This window comes from Chanodichthys erythropterus, chromosome 7 (assembly GCF_024489055.1).
Source record: "Chanodichthys erythropterus isolate Z2021 chromosome 7, ASM2448905v1, whole genome shotgun sequence".
In the NCBI taxonomy this organism is placed as follows: Eukaryota; Metazoa; Chordata; class Actinopteri; order Cypriniformes; family Xenocyprididae; genus Chanodichthys; species Chanodichthys erythropterus.
In genome coordinates this window covers 30,053,670-30,078,261 of record NC_090227.1, presented here as the reverse complement: position 1 = coordinate 30,078,261, position 24,592 = coordinate 30,053,670, and the positions used below count along the sequence as shown (strand labels likewise).

Below are 24,592 nucleotides of genomic sequence, written 5' to 3'. Positions count from 1 at the left end.
AGCAGGAAGGAAATGGTTGACCGGAGCAACACTTATGGATAAGGGCAATTTAAAAATGTTTAATTAACCAGATTCAGGTATTACAGAAAGCATTTTAAAATGTTTGTTTTTCAGGTTTACAGTTTCGTTGTTTGTCAACCGCCAATAAGACCTCGAAAGAACGAGACGAGTTCTTGCAACTAGTAGCTGTGGTTGCCATGGTGACCTTGCATAGAGTTGCAGGCATATATATTAGATTCTTCATTAAGCCGTCCGCCATATTGGAACGGTCAAAGCCAGTCGGTGAACGTTTGAGAGCAAGATGACTGTGCGTCTGCAACCGTAGTTAATAATATCTACATCTCCAATAGACTTAAGCAGATGATTTTGCTAAACTAACACAATACAAGAAGACGAAGGCGTAAGCTAACACAACATTACAAAGTTACCATAGTTTTAAAAACATGTAATATTGAGTTAATATTAACAACACAAACCAACACATTCTAACTTGTGAAAGGTACAAGAAATTTTCTTCGGAAATTTAAATCTCAGCAGCGGTTTCATAACGAGAAGCTGTGCATCATTGATTTCCACTGTGAGCGACAAGACGCTGAAATTGACCGTTCCAAGATGGCGAGCGCACTGACGTGTATGCTGGACTCTGGAGCGGTCGAGGGCATATCTATGGTTGCAGGCAGCAGGGGGCGCCAAAGACCAGCATCAGTTTCGCTTTCGTTTCCGTTTAAATGTCCCAAAACATCGGCCAAACCCTAGGCAGTGAAAACTAATACCGTCGTTGACAGCATCAACGAAAATGACGTCTATCGTCTCTAGACACATATATGACTTTCTCTGCAAACATGAAGGCTGTACAGACTATGGTAAAGTCGAGAGGAATTTACGGCAGCGTTTCACGGTGGCGGATCAGGTTTTGTCTCTGGTGCTCGATGATCACCAGAGGTTTGTTATAATTCAGAATGAAGGCTCGAATCCCAGAAGCTCCATACCAGCTGCTGACAGCCTGATCTTAGCCAAAACCTCGCTGCGAGTGTGTAAAAATGACAAATGTGCCGGGTGTGAAGAACTACACCTGTGCAGGTACTTTGTATGTGGAAATTGCAGATTTGGGTAAGTAAACTTTGAGTTCCTTCTTAGGCAGTCAGTTGTTATAAATATGTATAAGTATATGCCATAAACGTTTAGATATATACGCCTTTTCAACGTGTATTTCTTGAAACTAACTAGCTTCCGTGTTTACGTTAGCACTATTTGACTAGTCGTTACATACCTGTATAATTGCTGTTAAAAGCCAGTTGCAGCTAACGTTAATAAGATGAGAATTGTTACCAGTATCAATTCTTGTCTCACAAATAGGTACAATATTTACTCTAAGAGCTTGTAAAGTTGGAATAGGTGCCAGCAATAATTGGAATACAGCATACATTCTAACTATATGCATATTTACACAAAATAATATTTACACATTTTTTGTTTACACATAATTACAGCTTGTTTGGAAGTTACACAATTATATAACAACTCTGTGTGTTATATTTAGATTATCTGTTTATAGTAGAACATACAACTTCATCGTATATAAATATATTTAATTTGCCATATTTTTCATTCTTAGGGCAAAATGCAAAAATTCCCATGACTTGACATCAAAACATAATCTTGACCTCCTGAAAAATAATGATCTTCATGGCCTTGCGAGTGGAGAGTTGTTTCAACTTCTGCTTCAAAATGACCCCTCATTACTTCCAGAGGTAAATATCTATTAATTAGGTTTGCTATTTATCTCATATTTAGCTGACTCTTGTAAAGTCATATCAGACTCTAGACGGCATTTGAGGGAAGGAGAACATTTCTCATTTGACTTTAATATATATCTAGATTGTACATTAACCTTTCCTCTGCATGGGCATGTCTCACTCTTCATAGTAAGGGAAGTGATTACAAAAGCTGTGTACTCTGACCCAGGATGGCCGAAAACACACAACATCTACTTATTTTCACATACAGTATGTGACTCTCGTCTGTTGTGATTTGTCTAGGTGTGCCCCCACTACAATAAGGGGATTGGTGAATATGGCAGTTGCAAATATCAAACAAAGTGTACCAACCTGCACCTCTGCCAGCACTTCCTGCAGGATGACTGTAAGTTTGGAAAAGGCTGCAAAAGGCTTCACAGCTTTGATGCAAATGCTCTGAAAATCCTGAATGCTCGAGGACTTGGTCCAGAAAACATGAGCAAACTCCTCAGGCTTTACAAGAGCAGGTTACTAATTGCTTCTTCCGCTTTCAAGAAAAGTGAGACAGGTGAATGCAAACAAAAGAGCCACTGATTCTGTTTATGTATTTAGCACACATTATTTTGCACTGAACAAAATAGCTGTATATTACTGCTCTATTTGTTTTGTTCTTCTCCTCCATGTTTCATTCTGTTTTCTGTCTGGACAGCAGCAGCTCTACCAGCAGTGAGAGGACGCACCAAACACAAATCCAGTAACTCTATCAGTGAAGCGGATCAAAATGAAATCTGTCTCTTTTTCATACGCACTGGATGTAGCTTCAAAGGTGATGTCAGTGAATATCCTTAATGCTAATCACAAACAAGAGCTGTGTCCGAAATCATGTCTAGTAGGTACTACATTTTATTTGAAACTTACTTTATGGCCGTAAACGTTCTGTATATAGTATGAATATGGATAGAAATTTGAATGTACTACAATGTACATACATACAGTACAGTCCAAAAGTTTGGAACCACTAAGATTTTTTAATGTTTTTAAAAGAAGTTTCGTCTGCTCACCAAGGCTACATTTATTTAATTAAAAATACAGTAAAAACAGTAATATTGTGAAATATTATTACAATTTAAAATAACTGTGTACTATTTAAATATATTTGACAAAGTAATTTATTCCTGTGATGCAAAGCTGAATTTTCAGCATCGTTACTCCAGTCTTCAGTGTCACATGATCCTTCAGAAATCATTCTAATATGCAAATCTGCTGCTCAAGAAACATTTATGATTATTTTCAATGTTGAAAACAGTTGTGTACTTTTTTTTTTTTCAGGATTCCTTGATGAATAGAAAGTTCAAAAGAACAGCATTTATCTGAAATACAAAGCTTCTGTAGCATTATACACTACCGTTCAAAAGTTTGGGGTCACTAAGAATTTTTATTTTTATTTTTTTGAAAAGAAATTAAAGAAATGAATACTTTTATTCAGCAAGGATGCATTAAATCAATCAAAAGTGGCAGTAAAGACATTTATAATGTTACAAAAGATTAGATTTCAGATAAACACTGTTCTTTTGAACTTTCTATTCATCAAATAATCCTGAAAAAAATATTGTACACAAATATTTTGTACAATTGTACACATTAAGTGTTTCTTGAGCAGCAGATCAGCATATCAGAATGATTTCTGAAGGATCATGTGACACTGAAGACTGGAGTAATGATGCTGAAAATTCAGCTTTGACATCACAGGAATAAATTACTTTGTGAAATATATTCAAATAGAAAACAGTTATTTTAAAGCAGACGAAACTTCTTTTAAAAACATTAAATATCTTAGTGGTTCCAAACTTTTGGACTGTACTGTACATGTATTGTCACTGTCACGTGACCTACCATTGTCAGTTGTGTCGCTTCACAACTCTTCTCCCTCTCCTGTGGTTTTATGGGATGGTAAAGTGTCCATTGAACATGCACTCCAGAATCTCGGCAGAAGTAGTAGGCCATCTGGGTACTTTTCACCTACTGATTATATTTTTTGGCGTACAGTTTTTCGCATAATATATAGTATGGACTAAAGTAGGCATATTCTGGTGCTTTGAAGAGTTTCTCAACCTTAAAAATGTAAAATACATTTATTTTACATTATATATAAATCAACTCATTAGCATAAATAAACTATTTTTAGCATAATTGCATAGTTTTCTATCCTATAAACAAAATATGCAAAATAAAATAAAATATGCATAATAATAACTTAAAAAAGTGCAATGCGCGCTGCAGTGTGACCTGGACTTAAAGGTGATTCTCCCCAATTCTGTTATGAAGGGGAACAAGAATTATGGTGCTTAAAGGGTTAGTTCACCCAAAAATGAAAAATCCATAGACGGCAATATAACCAACACTTTCAAGATCCAGAAAGGTACTAAAGACATCGTTAAAATAGTCGACGTGATTGCAGTGGTTCAACCTTAATTTTATGAAGCGATAAAAATACTTTTGTCCGCAAAAAAAAAAAAAAAAAAACTTTATTCAACAATATCTCGTCATACGTTGTTTTACCTCCAGCGCTTCCAGGTTTTATGTCAGTACACCGACTCATTATTGGCCGATTCCTGCGTCAGCATCACACACATTTGTATCGTAAGGATAATGACAGGAAAAAGAAGAGATTGTTGAATAAAAAATCTTTATTTTTGTTTTGTTTTTGTGCACAAAAAGTATTCTCGTTGCTTCATAAAATTAAGGTTGAACCACTGCAGTCACATGACTGTTTTAACCATGTCTTTAGTACCTTTCTGGACCTTGAAAGTGTTGATTATATTGCTATCTATGGACGAGGCATATATCTCTTGGATTTCATCAAAAATATCTTAACTTGTGTTCTGAAGATGAACGAAGGTCTTACGGGTGTGGAACAACATGATGGTGAGTAATTAATGGCTGAATTATAATTTTTGGGTGAACTAACCCTTTAGAAAATGGGACCAAAAAACCTCTTTACGTTAATCAAGAAACCCATTTGATTAAGTGTGTTTTCTTCTCAAAGCAATGAATTTGACATCCCATCATTTGTGTTCCTCTAGACAAGTGTGCCCGTTTTCACCACCATCTACCCTATAAATGGCAGATATTGCAGAAGGATGGAACTACATGGGGTGACTTACTGAATGAAGAGGAGATTGAGAAGGAATACTGCAGCCCAGCTAATGTTCTGTGGTATAAATAGACACACATATATACACTCAGTTGTATTTTAATGGATTTTCTAATAACATTAATGTTGCAAATCTAGCATTTCATCACTTCCCAAAGTTACCGATGCCACTGTAGAAATGCTTTGTCGGTTGTGATTAATCTATTTTGTGTCCAATAAGAGGGAAGGTTACTGGGATAAAATAAGTAATAATCAGCTGGTCATTTGATTGTAATATGTCTGCTTCTATGAGGAGGCCCGCTTCATGTAAAATAAAAAGTATTTTATTAAATTATTGATGTGACATGCAAGGTTTCAACTTTTAGTAGCAATTTCTTTATATTCAAAACTTTATTAATGAGGGACAAATAGTGCCCAATTAAAGATTGTACATGTTGTACATGTGGTTTGTCATGATTTTTATAACACCTTTTTCCCCACTTGTTGTATTCTCCATATTGCAGTATTACCCAGAGCAGCTCAGAGTATCAGGTAGTGGACTTTATGTCAATGACTTGTGGAGTGTCAGAAATCCGTCGGCTGTCCACAGCATCTTCAGTTACTAAACCACCCCATTTCATTCTGACCACTGAATGGATCTGGTACTGGAGGAATGATAAGGGAGGTTGGACGGAGTATGGCAAAGGGGTCAGTGACACATTTGCAACATGATACCTCTCAAAAATGATTCTAAAGCCTGTTCTTGAAGAGTAATACTTCTACAGTGTAAAATTTATGTAATTATTATGTCAATATATTATACAAAAAAACCTGTTAGCTTTAAACTACATTACATTTAAAGTGCAATATTGCAATTATTTGTGTCAATATATTATACAAAAAAACTGTTAGCTTTTAACTACATTTCACAGCAGTTATTGTTTGAATCTTACAGGAAGATTCTAAACTCGTGGCATCAGTCACCTCAGAAGACCTAGAGAAACTTTACCTGGCTGACAGTGAAAAGGAAATCTCATTCACTTCACAGAACCATCAATACATCCTCAAATTTAAAGGTACTTAACAGCGTTGTTAACTAAAACTAAATAATTTCTTTATTGAAATAAGATATAAATATTAGATGAAAAACTTAAATGAGCATTAGAAATGTTGCATTGGCAACTAACTGAAATAAATGAAAACTAACACTGAAATAAAAAATAACACTAAACAGAAATATGAAAAAACAATGATAAAAAGCACATAAAATTACTTAAATTATATATATAAAAAAAAGCTAAAATAAAATATTTATAAATATTTCAATATATGATACTAAATATAAATACTAAAATAACATTGGTACTTAATTATGCAACATTAACTTTTTTATGGGAGTAAACAACAGAGTTTGACATGTTTTGGCAAATCATTTTCAGAGATGTGCCAGCAAAATGTGAAGTACAAAACTGTAAGAGACATTAGAAGGAGACCGCGTTTTGTTTCTGCCGAAGATGTCAAGAGCAAAATCAAGGGGTATGATAAACTGTACCATTTGTCCATCACATGCACACACATTAAACATGATTTATTTGTTGTTCAGTGCACTTCATTGTTTGGTGTTTTAATTAGAAGTGAGTCTTCAGACAGCTCAGCATCTTCTTCTGTGGAAGTTCCTTCTTACTGGGACAAAGGAGCTCTTCCTAGCTTCACCTACAAGGTACATAGTCCAATCTCTTTGAGTACAGGGAGGTTAAACACTATGGGAATCAATACTGTACTTAGGGTTATACTGTAGATGACGAGTATTTCTACTCTTACTACTCATGTAGCATTTTATCTAAAGAAACTTACAAATGTGTAATATCACATAGTTTTTATGTTTGTTGAAAAGCATCAGTTACCAACAGTCATGTAATTATAGTGAATTTCTGAAACTACTGTAAAACTGTGTAATGTTTCCTCAGATTATTCCTCTGCAAAGCTCTTCCAAAGAGTACCAAAGGGTGGGATCAATGTTTAGTAGTACAATGCCCCAGAGCATCATTCACAGCATTGAGAGGGTGCAGAATCCTTCTCTCTGGAGGGTCTTTCAGTGGTATGTTTCTTCTTATATTTCTTCGTAACATTTCACTAGAAAAACAACAACAACATGACTTTACTGGAAGAAAATTGCATATTGTACTTTAGCTATACTGTATTTGTAAAAACTACCATTTTGGAAGATCAGATCTTTTGGATCTGCAAACAAATGATGCTAGAGCTTTTCTCAGAAATACAAAGTTCTCTCTAGATGGCACAGGCTAATAGGTCCCTTAACTCAATCTGCTCGTAATCACAACTATAGGGCACAGTTGATTGGTTCCTGCTGTATCAGTAGCCAATGAGCTTGCATGCTTAACCTTCAAAATACATTGGTAGCATTTGCTATAGCAGTGCAGTGCGCTTCAGAAACCCTCCACCTTCCCCAGCTCCACCTGTATAGATCTGCTACTGCTAATTCATGTACGTTATATTGTACAGCAGCAAGCATGTCTTACTTGCTCACAGCAGTGTGTCACGTATGTTTTAGCAGTAGTAAGTCCCGTACTTGCTCTGCAGCAGCAGCAGAAGTGTAGCAGATCTATTCCACCAAGACCAAACATATCAGCATTGTCATATCCATTACCATTCTGAGAGTTGTCATGACAGAACTAACTTCACTTTTGAGCCATTTTAGTGAATGTAAGAAGACATTTCCCCTCAAGATTGTGTAGTTTTTCACTTTAACTATGAACATGATCCATGAACGTGTGATGACCATGTAGGGGAATTTACAGTTAATGACCCAATGACCAGATATGATGAATGAAGACCAGGAGTCAGTTAAAAAAATAAATAAATAAACGGAAGAAAATTTTTCTGAAGAATAGTTTGCAGTTTCATCAGCAGAAGTCGGCTTCAACACTCACAAGGTGTTCATGGCCGCTCTGCGTACACATTCAATACAGCAGCAATTATACTCTTAACACTAACTTCATCATTACTTCAGGTTGAATGATTCTGATTGGCTAAGAAATAGATAAACACATATGGACTGATAGGCAGAAGCACATCTCCATCGATTATCCGGATGACACCAAGATGCAGGTTTAGGCATGAAGTGACCTAGGTCACAGATATGCGTTTCTGGGTGCCAGTTTGTCCACCTCTCCAATACAGGATCTGTAACAAAAAATACTAGCGCACATACACGGATACAACTTCAACTTCAAAGTTGGTTGAGCAGGATATTTCCCCACAACATTACTGATAACATGTTCTCACTAACAGTAAGAGGTACAGTCTAGTGATTGAAGATGAAAAGTAAAATAGCTGCTTAATCATACACTCAAAGAAGTCATTCAAATCATTTAATATTTAGGATGAATAATATAGAGTAATAATAATTTCTTTGTATTTTGCTTCAAAAATGTGCTGGAGCTGTTTTTCTTTAAAAAAAAAAAATGCCACATGCTTTAATATGAATAATTATAATATTAAATGTATTATAAAAATATATTAAATTTATATATATGTAAACATGTCAATAATATACTGCATTAAAGTCACCATGAAATCAAAATTGACATTTTTTATGGAAGGTTGTAGGACTTATTATAAATGATTTATCAGTACACATCTTTCTCTTTTTTTTTTTAATTTATGTGCTCTAGTAATCTTTTACCAAAACAACTTCTCTTTTTTTCCTCCTCTCTTTTGCAACAACATATCTCTTCTCTGATGACGTTTTTTTGGCACGAGGTTAGGACAAACTGTCACTCACATGAGATCACAGCAGTAGCAAACCACAACAATACAACAATTCAGTCAACTCCCGATGGATAAAATCAAGTCCCGCCCTACATTCGAGAAGCCGTTGCTGGTTTCCCGTGGAATTCGGCTACTTTAACAGTGTTGCTGAGGGTTGTTTTTCATGTCAGTGGGTTGAAGTGACAACAATAAGGTGATATTTAGCCCCGGTATGCTAATTTTACCAGGGGGACCCTGCCAAAAAACGCATATTTTACCCCATGGGATGCAATTTTTTATTGGGGGATAGTTTTGGGTTAGTTTTGAGTAGCAATTGGGCAGGTTTCGTTGTGGAAACCTGGAAACCATGACTCGAATATACGTCACAATAGGGGAAAAAAGACTATTGCAACTTCTGTTTCATGCCAAATTTAAAGTATCCAAATACACTTTGTATAATGCACTGTACAAGTATGAATAAATATTTACATTCTAAGTGGGTAGTAATAGTATTTTGAATATGGTATACTCTGTTTATTGATCTTGTTTACCCATTATATATATATATATATATATATATATATATATATATATATATATATATATATATATTTATATTTATTTATTTTTTCCTAGGCAAAAAGAACAAATGAATTTGAAGAATGGAGGGAGTGGTGTGGACCAGCGTTACCTTTTCCATGGTACGGACGAGTCTTTCATAGAGGCCATCTGTGAGCAGAACTTTGACTGGAGATTCTGTGGCAGTCATGGGACAAGTTATGGGAATGGTATTTATACATTTTCTTCTTCTTCGCAGCATACCATGTCTCTTCATCATATTATGTACAATGAATGTTATTATTATTGTATGTTTCTGAATTGTTTTCAATGATTAACAGGCAGCTATTTTGCCAGAGATGCCTCATACTCTGACAGATATGCAAAATCCAGGAACGGCAAGACCAAGAAGATGTTTGTGGCACTGGTGCTAGTAGGAGACTTCACAAAGGGTAACAGTAGTTTACGCCTTCCTCCAAAGAAACCCCACAGTCAAAGCTTGTACGACAGCTGTGTTGACAATGAGACTAACCCAGCCATTTTTGTTGTGTTTGAGAAATTCCAGATCTATCCTGAGTACATCATCGAATACTCTTAATTTGGTTAGTGTCAAAATATTTTTAAATATATTTGATACAGTGAAACATTCTAATAACGGAAAACAGGTCTGCTTGTCTACTTATTTTTTTAAATAGTTCTGAAACGATTTATGTTAAAGTTACCCTGTAGTCAATAATTTTATCCCTTAACTCATCTTTGATCACCAAAATCACATAGTTAAACGTTTTTTTTTTTTTCTGTAAAAAAAAAAAATATATATATATTAAAATAGCTTGAATGTAACTCTACACCGTTGCCTCATTTATTACACATGGATCTATGAATATGATAATTAGCCTCACCTCCATTCACTCGCATGAGCTCTGAGATCCACTCGGTCAACTTAATGAGGTAAACGCTGCACAATGGTATAGTTTTTTACAACGTCGGACACATAACGGTAATTAATATGATTAGCATTTTGCTTGACTACGTTATCAAACAGCTAATGTGTTGCTGTTGTTACACAAACCATGTTCCCGTTCTTCATCTCAGAGTCAGACAGCTGCCTTCTCAAAATCAATATTCTTAGAAATGCTTTGAACAACTCAGAACGTCAGTGAAGAAAGGCACATAGTTCATCATAACACACATCATACACCCGCTAGACCTTCTTTTGAGACTCCCTTGCGCGGTCAGTTAATATGCTAAAGCTCGTCGGCACGTTGACATGGTAGTTTGTGACGTCAGAAACACAAGTGATTTCAAACCGTGTTTTTGAAACTCTTTAGATCACTGCAGTTTTAAATAGAAAATACTCAGCAATGGTGTTGACTTGCGAATTTGTACATGGCTTGTCTTAAAGCATATTAAAAACAGCACATAGACATATAAACAACATTAAAAACTTGATTTTCACTGAACATTAACAAAATCTACAACTCTTTTCAAGTTTTTTCTTTCAAGAAAATGTTTGTGGGGTATTACATATTGGGTAATTGTGTTTTATCATAATTAAATTTTACTAAATCATCTGTGGCAGAAATAGCAGGAATAAAATAACAGGAGTTTATGTAATGTCTTTATGTATTAGTTGCAATAATTTCCTTTGGCACTGAGAAAAAAGGTTTTAATACCTGATCAGTTGTATAGTCAAAGGCTTATCACTTAAGTATAAATCAATCAGTAATTCAGTTTTATTGCAGTAGATTTTAATGCAGAATATGACAAGTAAAAGATGTAGTTGAGAACTGTATGAACACTGAGCATTACCCAAGCCCTTGAATTACTCAAGCATTATTACATTACTAATTGATGTTTTATGTATTTATGTTCAATGAGGTGGAAGGAAATAAAGCATTGATACTGTTACAGACCAGTACTTTGTACTATTATTTTCATTATTATTACAGTTATTTAGAAATATATTTATATAAATAAATATATAAACCAGCCCAACTAAAATAAGCTTACTAAAAAATGAAAATTCTGTCATCAGAAACAGGTGTGGTTGGATCGTTGAGTCAGCAAGATGACCTTTATTTGCATCAGCTGATTCAGAAAAGATCTGACTCAATTCAATTCAAATCAAAAATTGCTACTTCTCATGAAGATGTGAAGAAAATATAGGGTGGATGGCTATCGCATGGCTTCAGAAGACTTCAAATATAGTGCACGAGTCGTATGAACCACTTCTATGGGTGGCATTAAGATCTTTTGTGTTTAGGCCATGTTCATAATGACAAAATGTCATTTTTGTGAACTATCACTTTATATATGTCAGTCTCTCAATTAGTATTTGACTTTGAACTTTTGCTTACTGTTTCCACCCATCACATTCTTGGTCCTCTGTGAAAATGTTGATATGCAAATTACAGCACAGCTCTATAACAATACATTTTGACAAATAACAAAGATTTGCAGCATTTAATACCCAAAACAAAATCGCAACTTAAATTTGTAGTTCAAAAATCTAGAAATGCAAAATGTGATGGCTCAAAAATGCAGTGAAAAACAGGCAAGGGGAAGTAAAACATTTACCGGGAAATCAGAAGACAAGAAGCAGGCCAGATCTGTGACAGACAAGATATTATTGGTGAGTCACTGCGCCCCCTGGTGGCAAGATTGTGAAGTGAAGTATTCGGGTCTTGAGACTGAAGATTGATCTGCTTGGCGGCTTTTTCAGGCCAAGAACCGTCCATTTTGACAGTAAGTTGGTTTTATATACAAAAACTCACAGATTTCTATCTAAAAGCTCAGTGTTTAAAGCTCATAACATTCAAATCATACACTCCTGTCATGTGTAGGTCTAAGACGCTTGATATCGATGCAGTGTAATTGAAGATAAATACATGTATACTGAATGATAAACCATTTATTTAGTCATCTGTTATACTGTACATTTCAAATCATTTGAATATGTCATCAAAGTTTACTGTTCATACCCTGAGTAAACAATCACATTCAACCAAGTGAGTTAAGCTAATGCCACAGCACTCTATACACCCTTAATAATCTCATTATCCTGGTACTGCACTGTATATTTACACAGTATATAAAATAACAGTATAATCAACATAAAATCAAATACCTTGTGTGCAATGAGGCGAGACGTCTCATCCCAGTTCCTTTTATCAAATAAACTATACATTATCTGACACTTTTCAACTGAGACTGTCTCTTGCTCACAGTTGTGCCTTCTTTGTAAATGATTAGTGTTGAAATCAGTTTTAATCAAATAATAAGCACAGATATAATTGTCGGATGACTCCAGAATAAGTAATTTGATTCTAAATAATTTGATTAGAATCAGACTGTGCAGCTGAGAACCGAAACGATATTAGGACTCGTCCTCAAAATTCTCCCTCTTGGTGATTTTGACCAAGATACCATTCTTGGGTCCGAGGGTGGTGCTCGACTTTAATTCCAGAGGAACCTGTGTGACATAACAGAGAAAATAATTACTTATACATCGGTTTCATACCCTCAGGAAACCAGAATATTCATGCATACTAAAGCTGCACTTTTTCAGTCAAACAATAACAAACCTCAGTGTCCTCGCAGGCCACGACGTTAAACCTCCTAAATATGTGAACCAGAGCCACTTTAATCTCCAGCTGGGCCAATCTCATGCCCACACAGCTGCGTGGCCCCGCTCCAAACGGCAGATACACAAACGGGTGCCGGGTGGCCTTGGCTTCTGGAGAGAACCTGAGACAAATACAGAGTTCATTGTGAGCATATCACACAGGAGGCATGCAAACAAAATGGAGAAATAGCAGAAAAATATCTATAGAACACCCACAGAGAGGATTTGAAATAATACAAGATATTCTGTGAGATACCGTTCAAAAGTTTGAGGACGACAACATTTTAAAATATTATTGAAAGAAGTCTCCTATGCTCACCAAAATTGCAATTATTTGATCAAAAATACAGTAAAACACTACTAATGTTAAATATTATTTCAATTTAAAATAAGTTTTCTATTTTTTAATATATTTTAAAATGTAATTTATTCCTGTAATGCAAAGCTGAATCTCCAGCATCATTACTCAGTCTTCAGTGTCACATGATCCTTCAGAAATCATTCTAATATGCTGATTTGGTGCATAAGAAACATTTCTTATTATTATCAATGTTAAAAACAGTTGCTTAATATTTGAGTGGAAATCGTCATACACTTTTTCAAGATTCTTTGATGAATAGAAAGTTCAAAAGAACAGCATGTATTTGAAATAGAAATCATTTGTAACATTATAAATGTCTTTACTGTCACTTTTGACCAATGTAATGTGTCCTTTGCTTGCTAAAAAAGTCTTACTGACTCCAAACCTTTGAATGATAATGTATATGTAACTACACTAAATTTAGGGCCTTTTTACACAACATCATTTTCAGTTAAAAACAGAAAACTTTTTATGTGCTTTGGCCATTCATTTACACAACAGCATTTTAGCAGCCTGTAAATGCAAACTTGCAAAGTGCACGTTTTTGAAAACTATACCGTTGTTATCTCCATGTAATCTACAAAAAAAAAAAAAGACATGCGCATGCTTATAACGTGTTCAGTCTATAAGCGAGTAATGTTTCTTTACAAAGTGACATCGCCAACTACTGGCCTGGCATGCATAATACAGCATTTAAAGCAAAGGTTTTTCTTTTTTGTCATTTTCGTTTTTAGTACATTGTCGTCATGTAAACATACCCTAAAATTATTTTTTAACCGAAAAAATAGTACCATATTCATATGACTCAATTTGACTAGCTCATGGAAAACTGTTGCTGTGCAATGCTGACAGTCACATTAACATCATAGATACAAATTATCACTGTTACAGAAACTGTTCTGCTTAGAAAAGACTGGCTGAAAGAAAGTTCACCTCTCCGGGATGAATTTCTTAGGTTCGGTCCAGTGCTCTGGGTCATAGTGAAGGAAACCTGTAGGGATTTCCAAAGATGCTCCTTTAGGCAGAAGCTGGCCATTCACGACAGTATCTTGGTTAACATCTCTTGCAAACCTGTGATGAAACACACAAAAACATGATATTTAAGATTCACTCTGGGGAAAAAGTGCATGCTGCTAGTCCAATGCTCAGAAACGTATCTGAACCGGTTATAAAATAGTAGCTGTCATACCTGAATGCAGGTGGGTAGAGTCTGAGTGACTCACATATGACCATCTCTAAATACTTCAGCTCCTGGACATTAGTGTAATCTGCTGTCTCCTGAAAAAGACAATTAAACTTATTGAGGATGACACTAAAATATTTCTAGTTACCAAATATGGCCAGTAGGTGGCAGCACAGTAGCACTAATCAGTGATCCATTCTACACAACATAAAATAGCTTTTAGAAATAAAAAACAAATGAACAATATATTGTACCATATTTGTTTTTATATTTTTTTCTTTGTGATCAATATTTTTATTGTCTTAAAAATTAGTACTATGTGCAGGCAGATGCCTAAGAGCTGCCTAGTAATAAAGAAAAATAAAGAAATAAATTATTTGTATTTGTTTGAACTGAAACCGAAGTAGAAGCAGCCCAGCAGGCAGTGCTAAGCAGTCTATCTCTGCATGGCTCTGTGAAAATAGGGGTCAGGCACTGAACACGCACCCGTACAGTTCTGCCCACATCCTCGGCCTCTGAAGCCCCCAGTCATGCAATGTGGGCATAATAAATGACTAGCTGCTCTAAAGTCACTCTGTTCCACCAGTAAAAGCATCCGTTGCAGAGATGAGATGATGCAGCGGGGTGAGAAGAGGGGCAAATTCTGGCACGCTAGAGGCACAGGCGCCCGCCCCCCTATTGTCTGGATACACTGTCGGTAGTCAGTTCTCGTTGGGTGTCACTGTGGTTCTAGTGTAGAGTGACATGGCAGTGATGAAACACTGTGAGAGGAGCAGCGCTTTGTCTCGCTGCTGCAGACGAGGTATAGTTATGTTCTTCAACAACAGATTCACTAGTGACTAAAAGGTGATGTATGTAATTTTTTTGACTGTACTAAAGCACAAAAATACCATATGTTTGCAGATATTTAGGAAACATGCTAAGTTCACATACTTCTTTCTCTGAAAAACAATGCTGCAGCCAGTTATTTTACTTCGAAATGTGTGTTCCATGTAGGAATATCTGTTTTTGATCCCGCCCACTGCTAATTTACCCAATAGTATTTCAACACCCCGGGATTGCCAGTTTGCGGAAAACACAGCGTATTGCAGCCATGGAAGCCAGCAAACAAACTGAGTCTGAGATTGCAGATTTTACTAAAAAGCTCTATGACCAGAGACATTTTAAAACGTAGATAAATCAACTCATGAACTTACAGTGTAAGTCACTTGTCGCCTTTCATTGTCAACTGCGCTTGTTCCTGTTGCGTGTCCTCAATCAGGCAACCTGCGTCAGCGAAGTGTCTGAGGAGGAGGGGCAGGAGAAAAAACCCTCTCCAATAATTTGAATTTGGACTGCAGTACCCATTTCGACCACTAGCTGTCAATATTACATACTGCACCTTTAAGGCTTTTAAGGGTCATTTCCCAACAGCAGTGCTTTTAAATGTTTTGTTTCTATGAAAATATCCGCTAAACAAGCCTTTCCGTTGCATCTTGCCCCATGTTTTCATGTTCAAGTTTTTAAAATGTGTATGTGACCATGCGTTGTTTTAGACTTCGCTGCGCTCACTCTTTTTTAATGAATGAGCAACTCGCACAAACCACCAGCGACAAAGCTACATGATCCCATTCTTTTCAATGGAGCACTGGCGATTTCCAGCGACAGTGGGTAAAATCAGCTCTCTAGCTCGTGAATCAGTATATCGTGTATGTGAATTCAGGCACTGGTAAGGACCCTGGCGCACTACACCTTGGGACACTGGTGACCAGTGTTGCCAGGTTTTCAAAACAAAACCCACCCAATTGCTACACAAAACTAGCCCAAAACTAGCCTAATCACGATCTGGGGGTAGAATTCCCCGTTAAAATTTGGGTTCCACGTTTTTGGCAGGGTTCCACCAATAATATTTGCATTCCAGAGGCTAAATATCATGTTATTTGGGGTCGTTTCAACCCGTGGACATAAAAAACAACCATCTATTGCTTGTCATTATGTGTATTGAGTTTGCTCATGTGATTTATGTTTTGCACTTCAGAACTTCTGTTAAGGGAACATAGTGAGCATCTATGCTCCCTGGTTTTCACAATGCATTGTGGGACTTTTTTCCAGACTTTTTTCCAGTGCACTGGAAATATTTTGTGATTGAGACAGCACTTAAAATGGCTGACTCCCTGATCAGTGCCCTGACTACTGAACTAGGGAGCTGATTGAAACCCACCCAGTGACCATTGGCGACAGAATGTAGGTGTGTGTATGGTGGTACTCACCATGCTGAGCTTGAGCCTGAATGTTTTCGTTAACCCAGATAGATAGGTGCTTGCGATTTTACTGCAGATAAATAGCGATCTCGGGCGAAATCCGGTCATTCCAATAGGAATCCATGCAATCAAGAATTTTGTATGAGGGCGAAAAAGTTTCCCCATGTAGATTTCGCTTGTGTTCAGATTGATAACGTGAATTGGCCACGTTGACCAACAGAAAGCTACTTGCTTTAAATATGACTTTTGTGTGAGCGGTGCTTCACATATCACTACACTATCGACAACGGATATATATATATATATATATATATATATATATATATATATATATATATATATATATACACACACACACACATATCTGTTATTGTCACACATAAACTTTCAAAATCTTTGTAGTTTAAAATGATTTTATCACTACTGTGGTAATTACTGCAATTAGTAATTAGTGCAAAATATGGTTAACAAGAATCAATTTATGAAGAAGACATTTAATTCAAATTTAAGTCACATTATCGAAATGTAATGAGCAAAAAAAAAATATATATATATATATATGTATATATATATATGTGTATATGTATATATATATGTGTATATTTATATATATATGTATATGTGTATATATATATATACATATATATACACATATATATATACATATATATATATATTTTTTTTTTTTGCTCATTACATTTCGATAATGTGACTTAAATTTGAATTAAATGTCTTCTTCATAAATTGATTCTTGTTAACCATATTTTGCACTAATTACTAATTGCAGTAATTACCACAGTAGTGATAAAATCATTTTAAACTACAAAGATTTTGAAAGTTTCTTTCACTGTCTGAAGGACCTAAAAGTCTGTTGTTGCTATATTATTACTATTATATTCTGGTCTCCAGATATGGCTAAGGCCCCTCCTTAAATGTAAATTAATGGGACTGTTTTGCATTAGTAAAGTAATAGCATATCTCGCTGTAACAAGCTGCATTTGAGGTATCATTCATAACACAAGCTGGAAGTTATGGTAAGTATAAAGTATCAGTAATAATGACATATGCCTTCACAAGAACTAATAATTACTGACTATATGGTGAATTTTTGTAAGAATACTAGTACTGCTTATCTAACATATTTTTGCTTAATCTCTGCCCCAAACTACAATGCAATCAATATTTACCTTTCTGTGCAATTGGTTTCAGTAAAAAAAAAAGGTATTTTTGATTCTGTTGGCACAGCTCTGTATTATTTCAATCATTTCTTTGAGAGAATGTGAACTACAGCATTCACAGTATTGCTGGCGAAAGGATAGACCCTCTGTTTATTCTCTGACTCGCAGCCTCAAGTATGACTAAATTTAACTCCACTGAATGCACATTGATGCCTCTAAAATCACAAAGCAAGGTCAGACGGCCCTGTAGACAGGCTAGCCAATTTTTCATGTCTCGGTTGATTCTCTTTTTTCATTCTTTTTTAAGCTTTCATCAAACAAACAACCAAACAAAAGCCCAGCGCATTGATGTCTATGATAGATTGTGCACAATTTTGCTATAATACATGTGCAATAGCTTCCTGTAAAGACTTGAATGCCACTTTATTAACAACTGATCAGAGACTGCAAACAATTTTGGCCTAAAGAAGAGCTCAAGAAACACTCAATACCAGAGATGAACCATTACAAGCTCACGGGCCACTGGCGAAGAAGCAAAAAATACATTCTGGGGCTAAAGTAAATTTGAATCCTTGTCTAAATATGTTAACAGTCTCTTCACCCTCAAACATGTTGATGATTGGCCTTCTTTAGAGTTCAAGATGTTTCTCAGATGCTACCATGTTTCTAAATTCACGACAGGCACGCTTTGAATTTAATTGCACATTTCCTTGTTCTCATATGGCGACAACAAACACATTCCGCATTGCAAGTAACCTAATGTATTCTCATTAACTATTTATAAAAATCACTTAAAAACTAACAGAATTAAAATCCATTGAAATCCAAAAGGCCATAAAACATTGGAATTAATAAAACAAGAAAAGCGGTCTCCTCAGAAATGATTTGACCTAAAAATACTCAAATGTTTCCTTCAAATTCATTTCAAGAGAGACAAAAAAATCCTTGCCATGTTCAAAGGAGCACCATGCTAAAACAACTCATTTCCCGGCATATTTCTGTGCCCCTTGGTATTAATATCAGCCTCTTTTCAGAAAATGAGATTCATTTCTCTTGCGTGAGAGTGTGTGAAGTGTTCGCAGGCCTTGGAGCGCAGACAGCCTGCCTCTTCACGTCTGCCGTCTCCCTTATTTATGCTTCTGCCTTCATTCACGTCATAGAGGAGACAGGCAATCAATCAGTTCTTGAATTTTAGACATTTAACCTCCTGTTTACGGCTAGCTGCCCATGATATGTGTGCATGCATATGTGATAGGAATTTCTGTATAACTGTATGAGCATATAGCCTACATTATATCAGGGTTTTTTTTTTTTTTTTTTGGACATCAAATGGCAACCCACCACAGTAACTAAATTTATAGAACAAAAAAAGTTCTAAAAATCACATTATTATCATTATTCATTTTTATTATATATTGTCAAAATATTAAGCAAAGTGCTTTTAACATTGATAATACATTTTTCTTGATAAAATCAGTATATTAGAATGATTTCTGAAGGATTATGTGACACTTAAGACTGAAAATACAGTCTGCTGAAAATTCAAGAAAACCAAATTGTAATAATATTTTCATATTTTTGTTAAATAAATGCAGCCTTGATGAGCATAATAGACATCTTTCAAAAACATTTTTTAAAATATTACCTACCCCAAACTTCTGAACTCTAGTGTATACCTTGTAATTATATAAAAATGGATATATTTTTTCAAAATGTTTTTCTTCCTTGCTATGCGTGACCTTTCCAAACCCACAAATTGAAAAGCACTTGTTTATTTTTTGTCATTTTCCCATTTTAGTCCCCTTCCCTTTTTGTAAATGTAGCCCTCCAGTTCTTTGAGAAAATGCTGGTTGAACGGTACCTACGAGTTGAGAATAGTTAATATGGCTCTTTATCTCGCCCATCCCTAAAGGGTTTCCACAGAAAGAGTTATTTATTGTTATTGATAGTGATAGAGGCATGCATGTTCAGACAGGAGATGGCTCAAGGGTGCCGTTACTGCATAAACACAATGAGTCTCATCTTGCATTGTGTTCTGATAGAGTGGAACAGATGCAGATAGACTGGAAAACCTATTGTGTTTCTAAAACCACAGATAGTTGTGCATCATATCAGTTCAAGTACATCTTAACAGTACATTGAAAACCAGACATTTTGTGAGGGTTTAACAAGTATTATAAAACTGAATCCATTCATTTAGAGTCAAATTAATGGCTTTTAATTTTATGGCCTCCTCAAAAGAGATTCATTAATTTCATGGCATATATATATATATATATATACACACACACACACACATACATACATACATACATACAAAATGAACAGGTTTTTGGCAGGTTAGAATTTTAAATTGTAAAACTCCTGAATCAACACCTCTGGTTTTCTTCAAGCTTTGAAATCAGCCCCCTGCAGTGACTATTTCCTTGGCCAAATGGTTAATTAGGGAAGCTAATTGCAGGGAGTGTCACAGACATTGATTGTGTTCTTATCAACTAGAGACAGCCTATGTCAGAAGACTGTGGGCCGGCTGTATGAATGATACAGTTCTGGCAAATGCCTGAACTCCAGAATGAAGGACAAACAATAGGCAAACTAATTAAAAATGCCTAATTAAAATCACCTGAGCAGAAAATCAATACTTTGTCATGGTCTGAATAGTTGACGGAGGAGAATTTGTCCCAGCTCCAGTCACAAGGCCTCACAGGCATAGAAAAGTCTGAAAATTTAAACAATTTTGGTTGACATTTTGATGTATTTCTAAGTGAAACTGAAGATTCAACAAAAAAAAATAATAGATTTAGTCCTTTGGGAACTGAATGGACTGTGAAAAGTGAGTGCATCAAATCAGAAGGGAGCCAGAATGTGAGTTTTGTATGGAGGATGACTCTCCTTCTGAAAAACCACTGGCACCCAATTATGAGGAGACTATTTAACCTGGATCTGGAGACTGAGTGTACGTTTACACGACTATGATGTACTAAAAATGGAAAAGTTTTCCTTTGCATTTTTTGCATACAGACGATAACATTATAAAAACGATCCCCGTTCACACGGATCTGCGAAAACGACTAAAAATGCTGTATTATACATGCCAGGCCAGTAGTTGGCGATGTCACTTTGTAAAGAAACACTACGTGCCTATAGACTTAACAAGTAATACGCATGCACATGACGTCATTGTTTTCACAAATTCATGTTTTTGTAGTTTACACAGTGACAATAACAGTATAGTTTTCAAGAACTTGCACTTTGAAACCTGTTTTCAAAGTTTGCGTTTTCAGGCCCCCAAAACGCTGTTGTCGTGTAAATGAATGGCCAAAACACATAAAAAAGTTTTCCTTTTTTTTTTTTTTAAACGTTGTGTTGTGTAAATGGCCCCTAAAGTTCAAGTTTGGCTTTGAGAACAATGTATCCCAAGGTACAGCCTTCTTTGCTATTATACAACTGAGAGACAGTTATGGACATCAAATTTAAATTGTGCAGATCACAACATACAGTACATATATACTGGTATAAAAGTAATGCAACAATTATGCTGTTGCTCTGCCAGAATTACAGACAGTTCAGTTCAACAGCACTTAAATATGCAGCACTTTGAGAATAACTACAAGGTACTAAAAATTACGGGTCAGTATTACAAAAAAAAAAAAACCATAGAGCTTCCAAAACACAATGGTGGAGAAAACAAACAATAATAAAGCCACAGCAGATGGACCCAATTCTACACAAAACCCAAACCCAAATGAAACACATTTTTGTAATAACATTGGCATTGTGGTCTGGGATTCTTGCAGCTGATTGGCCAGCTTTAAAGAGTGGATTTCGGTGTGCATTTCCTTTTATTAATTCAAAAGCTTAAAAGGTTTGAATGTTTCTAGCCCAATGTTTAGAAAAGCATCAGGAGATTTCAGGAGACTGAATATATTGAATCTACAGAAGGGAATAGTAGTGGTGTATCTCAGTGATTGGGCTTCATCAAGGATGCCCGTTCGGTTAGGCCATGAACCCGCCGTGCACCTCATCCATGTGCCTGATGCTCATTACGTTCTTCACATGGCCCTGCCGTGTGTGTCTGTGATGGAGCTATTACGGCCCAGCACGGCCTTCGGGATTTAACCCCCCACCACAGACCCGGACACCTTTTATTCAATTTGACTCAATGTGCAGGAAAATACAGCCATAATGGACAATCAAATGACAGGTCATGAGGCTCCCTGCCGCAAAAGCAATTATGAGTGGTTTTTGCCATCATGATTCTGCCAGAGAGTGCAACTAAAATGCTCATTACGGTGGATGCAAATCCACACATTTTCGGTCACCTTTGCCTCTGCCAGACAGGAATGCTTACCTTCACTTATTATGCAAGAAATGCAGACTATTAAATTATTCCACATTTCTCAGAGAGTACAGATTGTGCCTACATGTTCATTCGCCGTTAGGTAAGGGTCACAATGGTTGACTAGTCATATAAAACCAACTTGTTGATTAGTTAGGCTGACTAGTTAATCTAGATTTATCTATATAGATGGATGGATAGACAGATGAATTAGTCACTAGCATTTTTATATATTTAAGAGTTATATTTAAAAATGTACTTTAATATAAATACACTAGTCATCAAGTATTTGTTTATATTTTAAAATACAATTTTTAATACAACCCGAATTCCAGAAAAGTTGGGCCGTTTTTTTAAAAATTGGAATAAAATGAAAACTAAAAGACTCAAATCACATGAGCCAATATTTTATTCACAATAGAACATAGATAACATAACAAATGTTTAAACTGAGACATTTTATAATTTTATGGACAAAATGAGCTCATTTCAAATTTGATGCCTGCTACAGGTCTAAAAATAGTTGGGACAGGAGCATGTTTACCATGGTGTAGCATCTCCTCTTCTTTTCAAAACAGTTTGAAGATGTCTGGGCATCGAGGTTATGAGTTTCTGGAGTTGTGTTGTTGGAATTTGGTCCCATTCTTGCCTGATATAGGTTTCTAGCTGCTGAAGAGTTCGTTGTCATCTTTGACGTATTTTTTTAATGATGCGCCAAATGTTCTCCACAGGTAAACTACCTGGACTGCAGGCAGGCCAATTCAGCACTCGGACTCTTCTACGATGAAGCCATGCTGTTGTAATAGCTGCAGTGTGTGGTTTTTCATTGTCCTGCTGAAATACACAAGGCCTTCCCTGAAATAGACATCATCTGGAAACCTTTATACACCTTTCAGCATTCATAGTGCCTTCCAAAACATGCAAGCTGCGTATGCACTTATGCACCCCCATACCATCAGAGATGCTGGCTTTTGAACTGAACGCTGATGACACGCTGGAAGTTCTCCCTCCTCTTTAGCCCGGAGGACACGGCATCCACGATTTCCAACAAGAATGTCGAATTTTGACTCATCTGACCAAAGAACACTTTTCCAGTTTGAAACAGTCAATTTTAAAATGAGGCTTGGCCCACAGGACACGACACCACTTCTAGAACATGTTCACATATGGCTTCCTTTTTGCATGATAGAGCTTTAGTTGGCATCTGCAGATGGCACGGCGGATTGTGTTTACCGACAGTGGTTTCTGGAAGTATTCCTGGGCCCATTTAGTAATGTCATTGACACAATCATGCCGATGAGTGATGCAGTGTCGTCTGAGGGCCCGAAGACCACAGGCATCCAGTAAAGGTCTTCGGCCTTTTCCCTTATACACAGAGATTTCTCCAGTTTCTCTGAATTTTTTAATGATGTTATGCACTGTAGATGATGAGTTTGCAAAGCCTTTGCAATTTGACGTTGAGGAACATTGTTTTTAAAGTATTCCACAATCTTTTTACGCACTATATCACAGATTGGAGAGCCTCTGCCCATCTTTACTTCTGACAGACTCTGCCTCTCTAAGACATCCCTTTTATAGCTAATCATGTTACAGACCTGATATCAATTGACTTAATTAGTTGCTAGATGTTCTCCCAGCTGAATCTTTTTTGAGACCTGTAGCAGGCATCAAATTTGAAATGAGCTCATTTAGTGGATAAAAGTGTAAAATTTCTCAGTTTAACACATTTGTTGTGTTATCTATGTTCTATTGTGAATAAAATATTGGCTCATGTGATTTGAAAGTCTTTTAGTTTTCATTCAAATTTAAAAAACGTCCCAACTTTTCCGGAATTCGGGTTGTAAAATCAGATATTGACTTTTACTCAGGTCTTATTGGAATTGGTGACTTGTAATTTGTAATGGAGTCATTTTCTCTGTAAGGTATCTTTTACTCTACTAGTATAGTTTTCAGGTACTCTTTACACCTCTGAAAAATATGTATTTTAACACATCCCTACAGACATCATGTATAATACATGCACGCTGTATTTGTATTAAGCCTAACGATGGCAGGTAAATAATAAAACACATTTTCATTGCCACAGTGTTTCATTTGCATATCCCTCAGGAGCCCCAGCGAAGGTGGTTCTCAAACAATGGCAAGTATCTGATAGCTGTTGACATTCGACGCACGTGTCAGGTTGAGGTGCAGCTGACTGGTGGAGGATTTGTTATGGTTGCTTAAATCAGGCACATTACAAGTCTCCTTCCTTCCAGTCTCAAGGGGCCTTACATATTCTCCGGCCCTTCTACAGTGGCAGCAGTGGTTTGATGACTCCATCTGCTCTGTTCCATTACACATGCGGCAGAGATTGAAACGGCCAGCACAAAGACCAAATAACAAACAAGGGAGTCATATCGCTCCTTCCACAGTATCAACATCATAACGACACAATGGAGGCATCTGTTCAGAGAAAACTTAGT

At 36.1% G+C, this 24,592-nt stretch overlaps 2 protein-coding genes across 10 annotated transcripts in view; one reads left to right on the top strand and one right to left on the bottom strand.

Moving 5' to 3' along the window:
* The first annotated feature begins 704 nt into the window (after nt 1–704).
* parp12a (poly (ADP-ribose) polymerase family, member 12a) lies at nt 705–22,929 on the top strand. Of its 4 annotated transcripts, none has more exons than XM_067390128.1 (13): nt 705–1,110; nt 1,616–1,751; nt 2,040–2,304; nt 2,446–2,562; nt 4,820–4,952; nt 5,394–5,577; nt 5,825–5,945; nt 6,309–6,405; nt 6,502–6,589; nt 6,837–6,967; nt 9,277–9,428; nt 9,540–9,650; nt 22,859–22,929. In XM_067390128.1, exons 1-13 carry the CDS (start codon nt 797–799, stop codon nt 22,912–22,914), a joined length of 1,905 nt encoding a protein of 634 aa, XP_067246229.1. In that variant the 5' UTR covers nt 705–796; the 3' UTR covers nt 22,915–22,929. The 4 variants fall into 4 exon arrangements, with proteins under 4 accessions (XP_067246229.1, XP_067246230.1, XP_067246226.1 ...); XM_067390129.1 differs by lacking the exon at nt 22,859–22,929 and adding an exon at nt 9,764–11,126; XM_067390125.1 differs by lacking the exon at nt 22,859–22,929 and having other exon boundaries at nt 9,540–11,126.
* Nucleotides 12,126–24,592, bottom strand: part of tbxas1 (thromboxane A synthase 1 (platelet)) — a 92,461-nt gene continuing 79,994 nt past the window's right edge. For 4 of the 6 annotated variants that reach the window (XM_067390130.1, XM_067390131.1, XM_067390133.1 and 1 more), the window contains 4 exons: nt 14,377–14,465; nt 14,121–14,258; nt 12,786–12,948; nt 12,127–12,673 (listed from right to left, as the gene is read on the bottom strand). In XM_067390130.1, the coding sequence (XP_067246231.1) occupies nt 12,578–12,673; nt 12,786–12,948; nt 14,121–14,258; nt 14,377–14,465 (486 nt within the window). In that variant the 3' untranslated portion in view covers nt 12,127–12,577. Of the gene's footprint in view, nt 12,674–12,785; nt 12,949–14,120; nt 14,259–14,376; nt 14,466–24,592 lie in introns of all 6 variants that reach the window. The other 2 variants (XM_067390134.1, XM_067390135.1) reach the window with 1 other exon arrangement.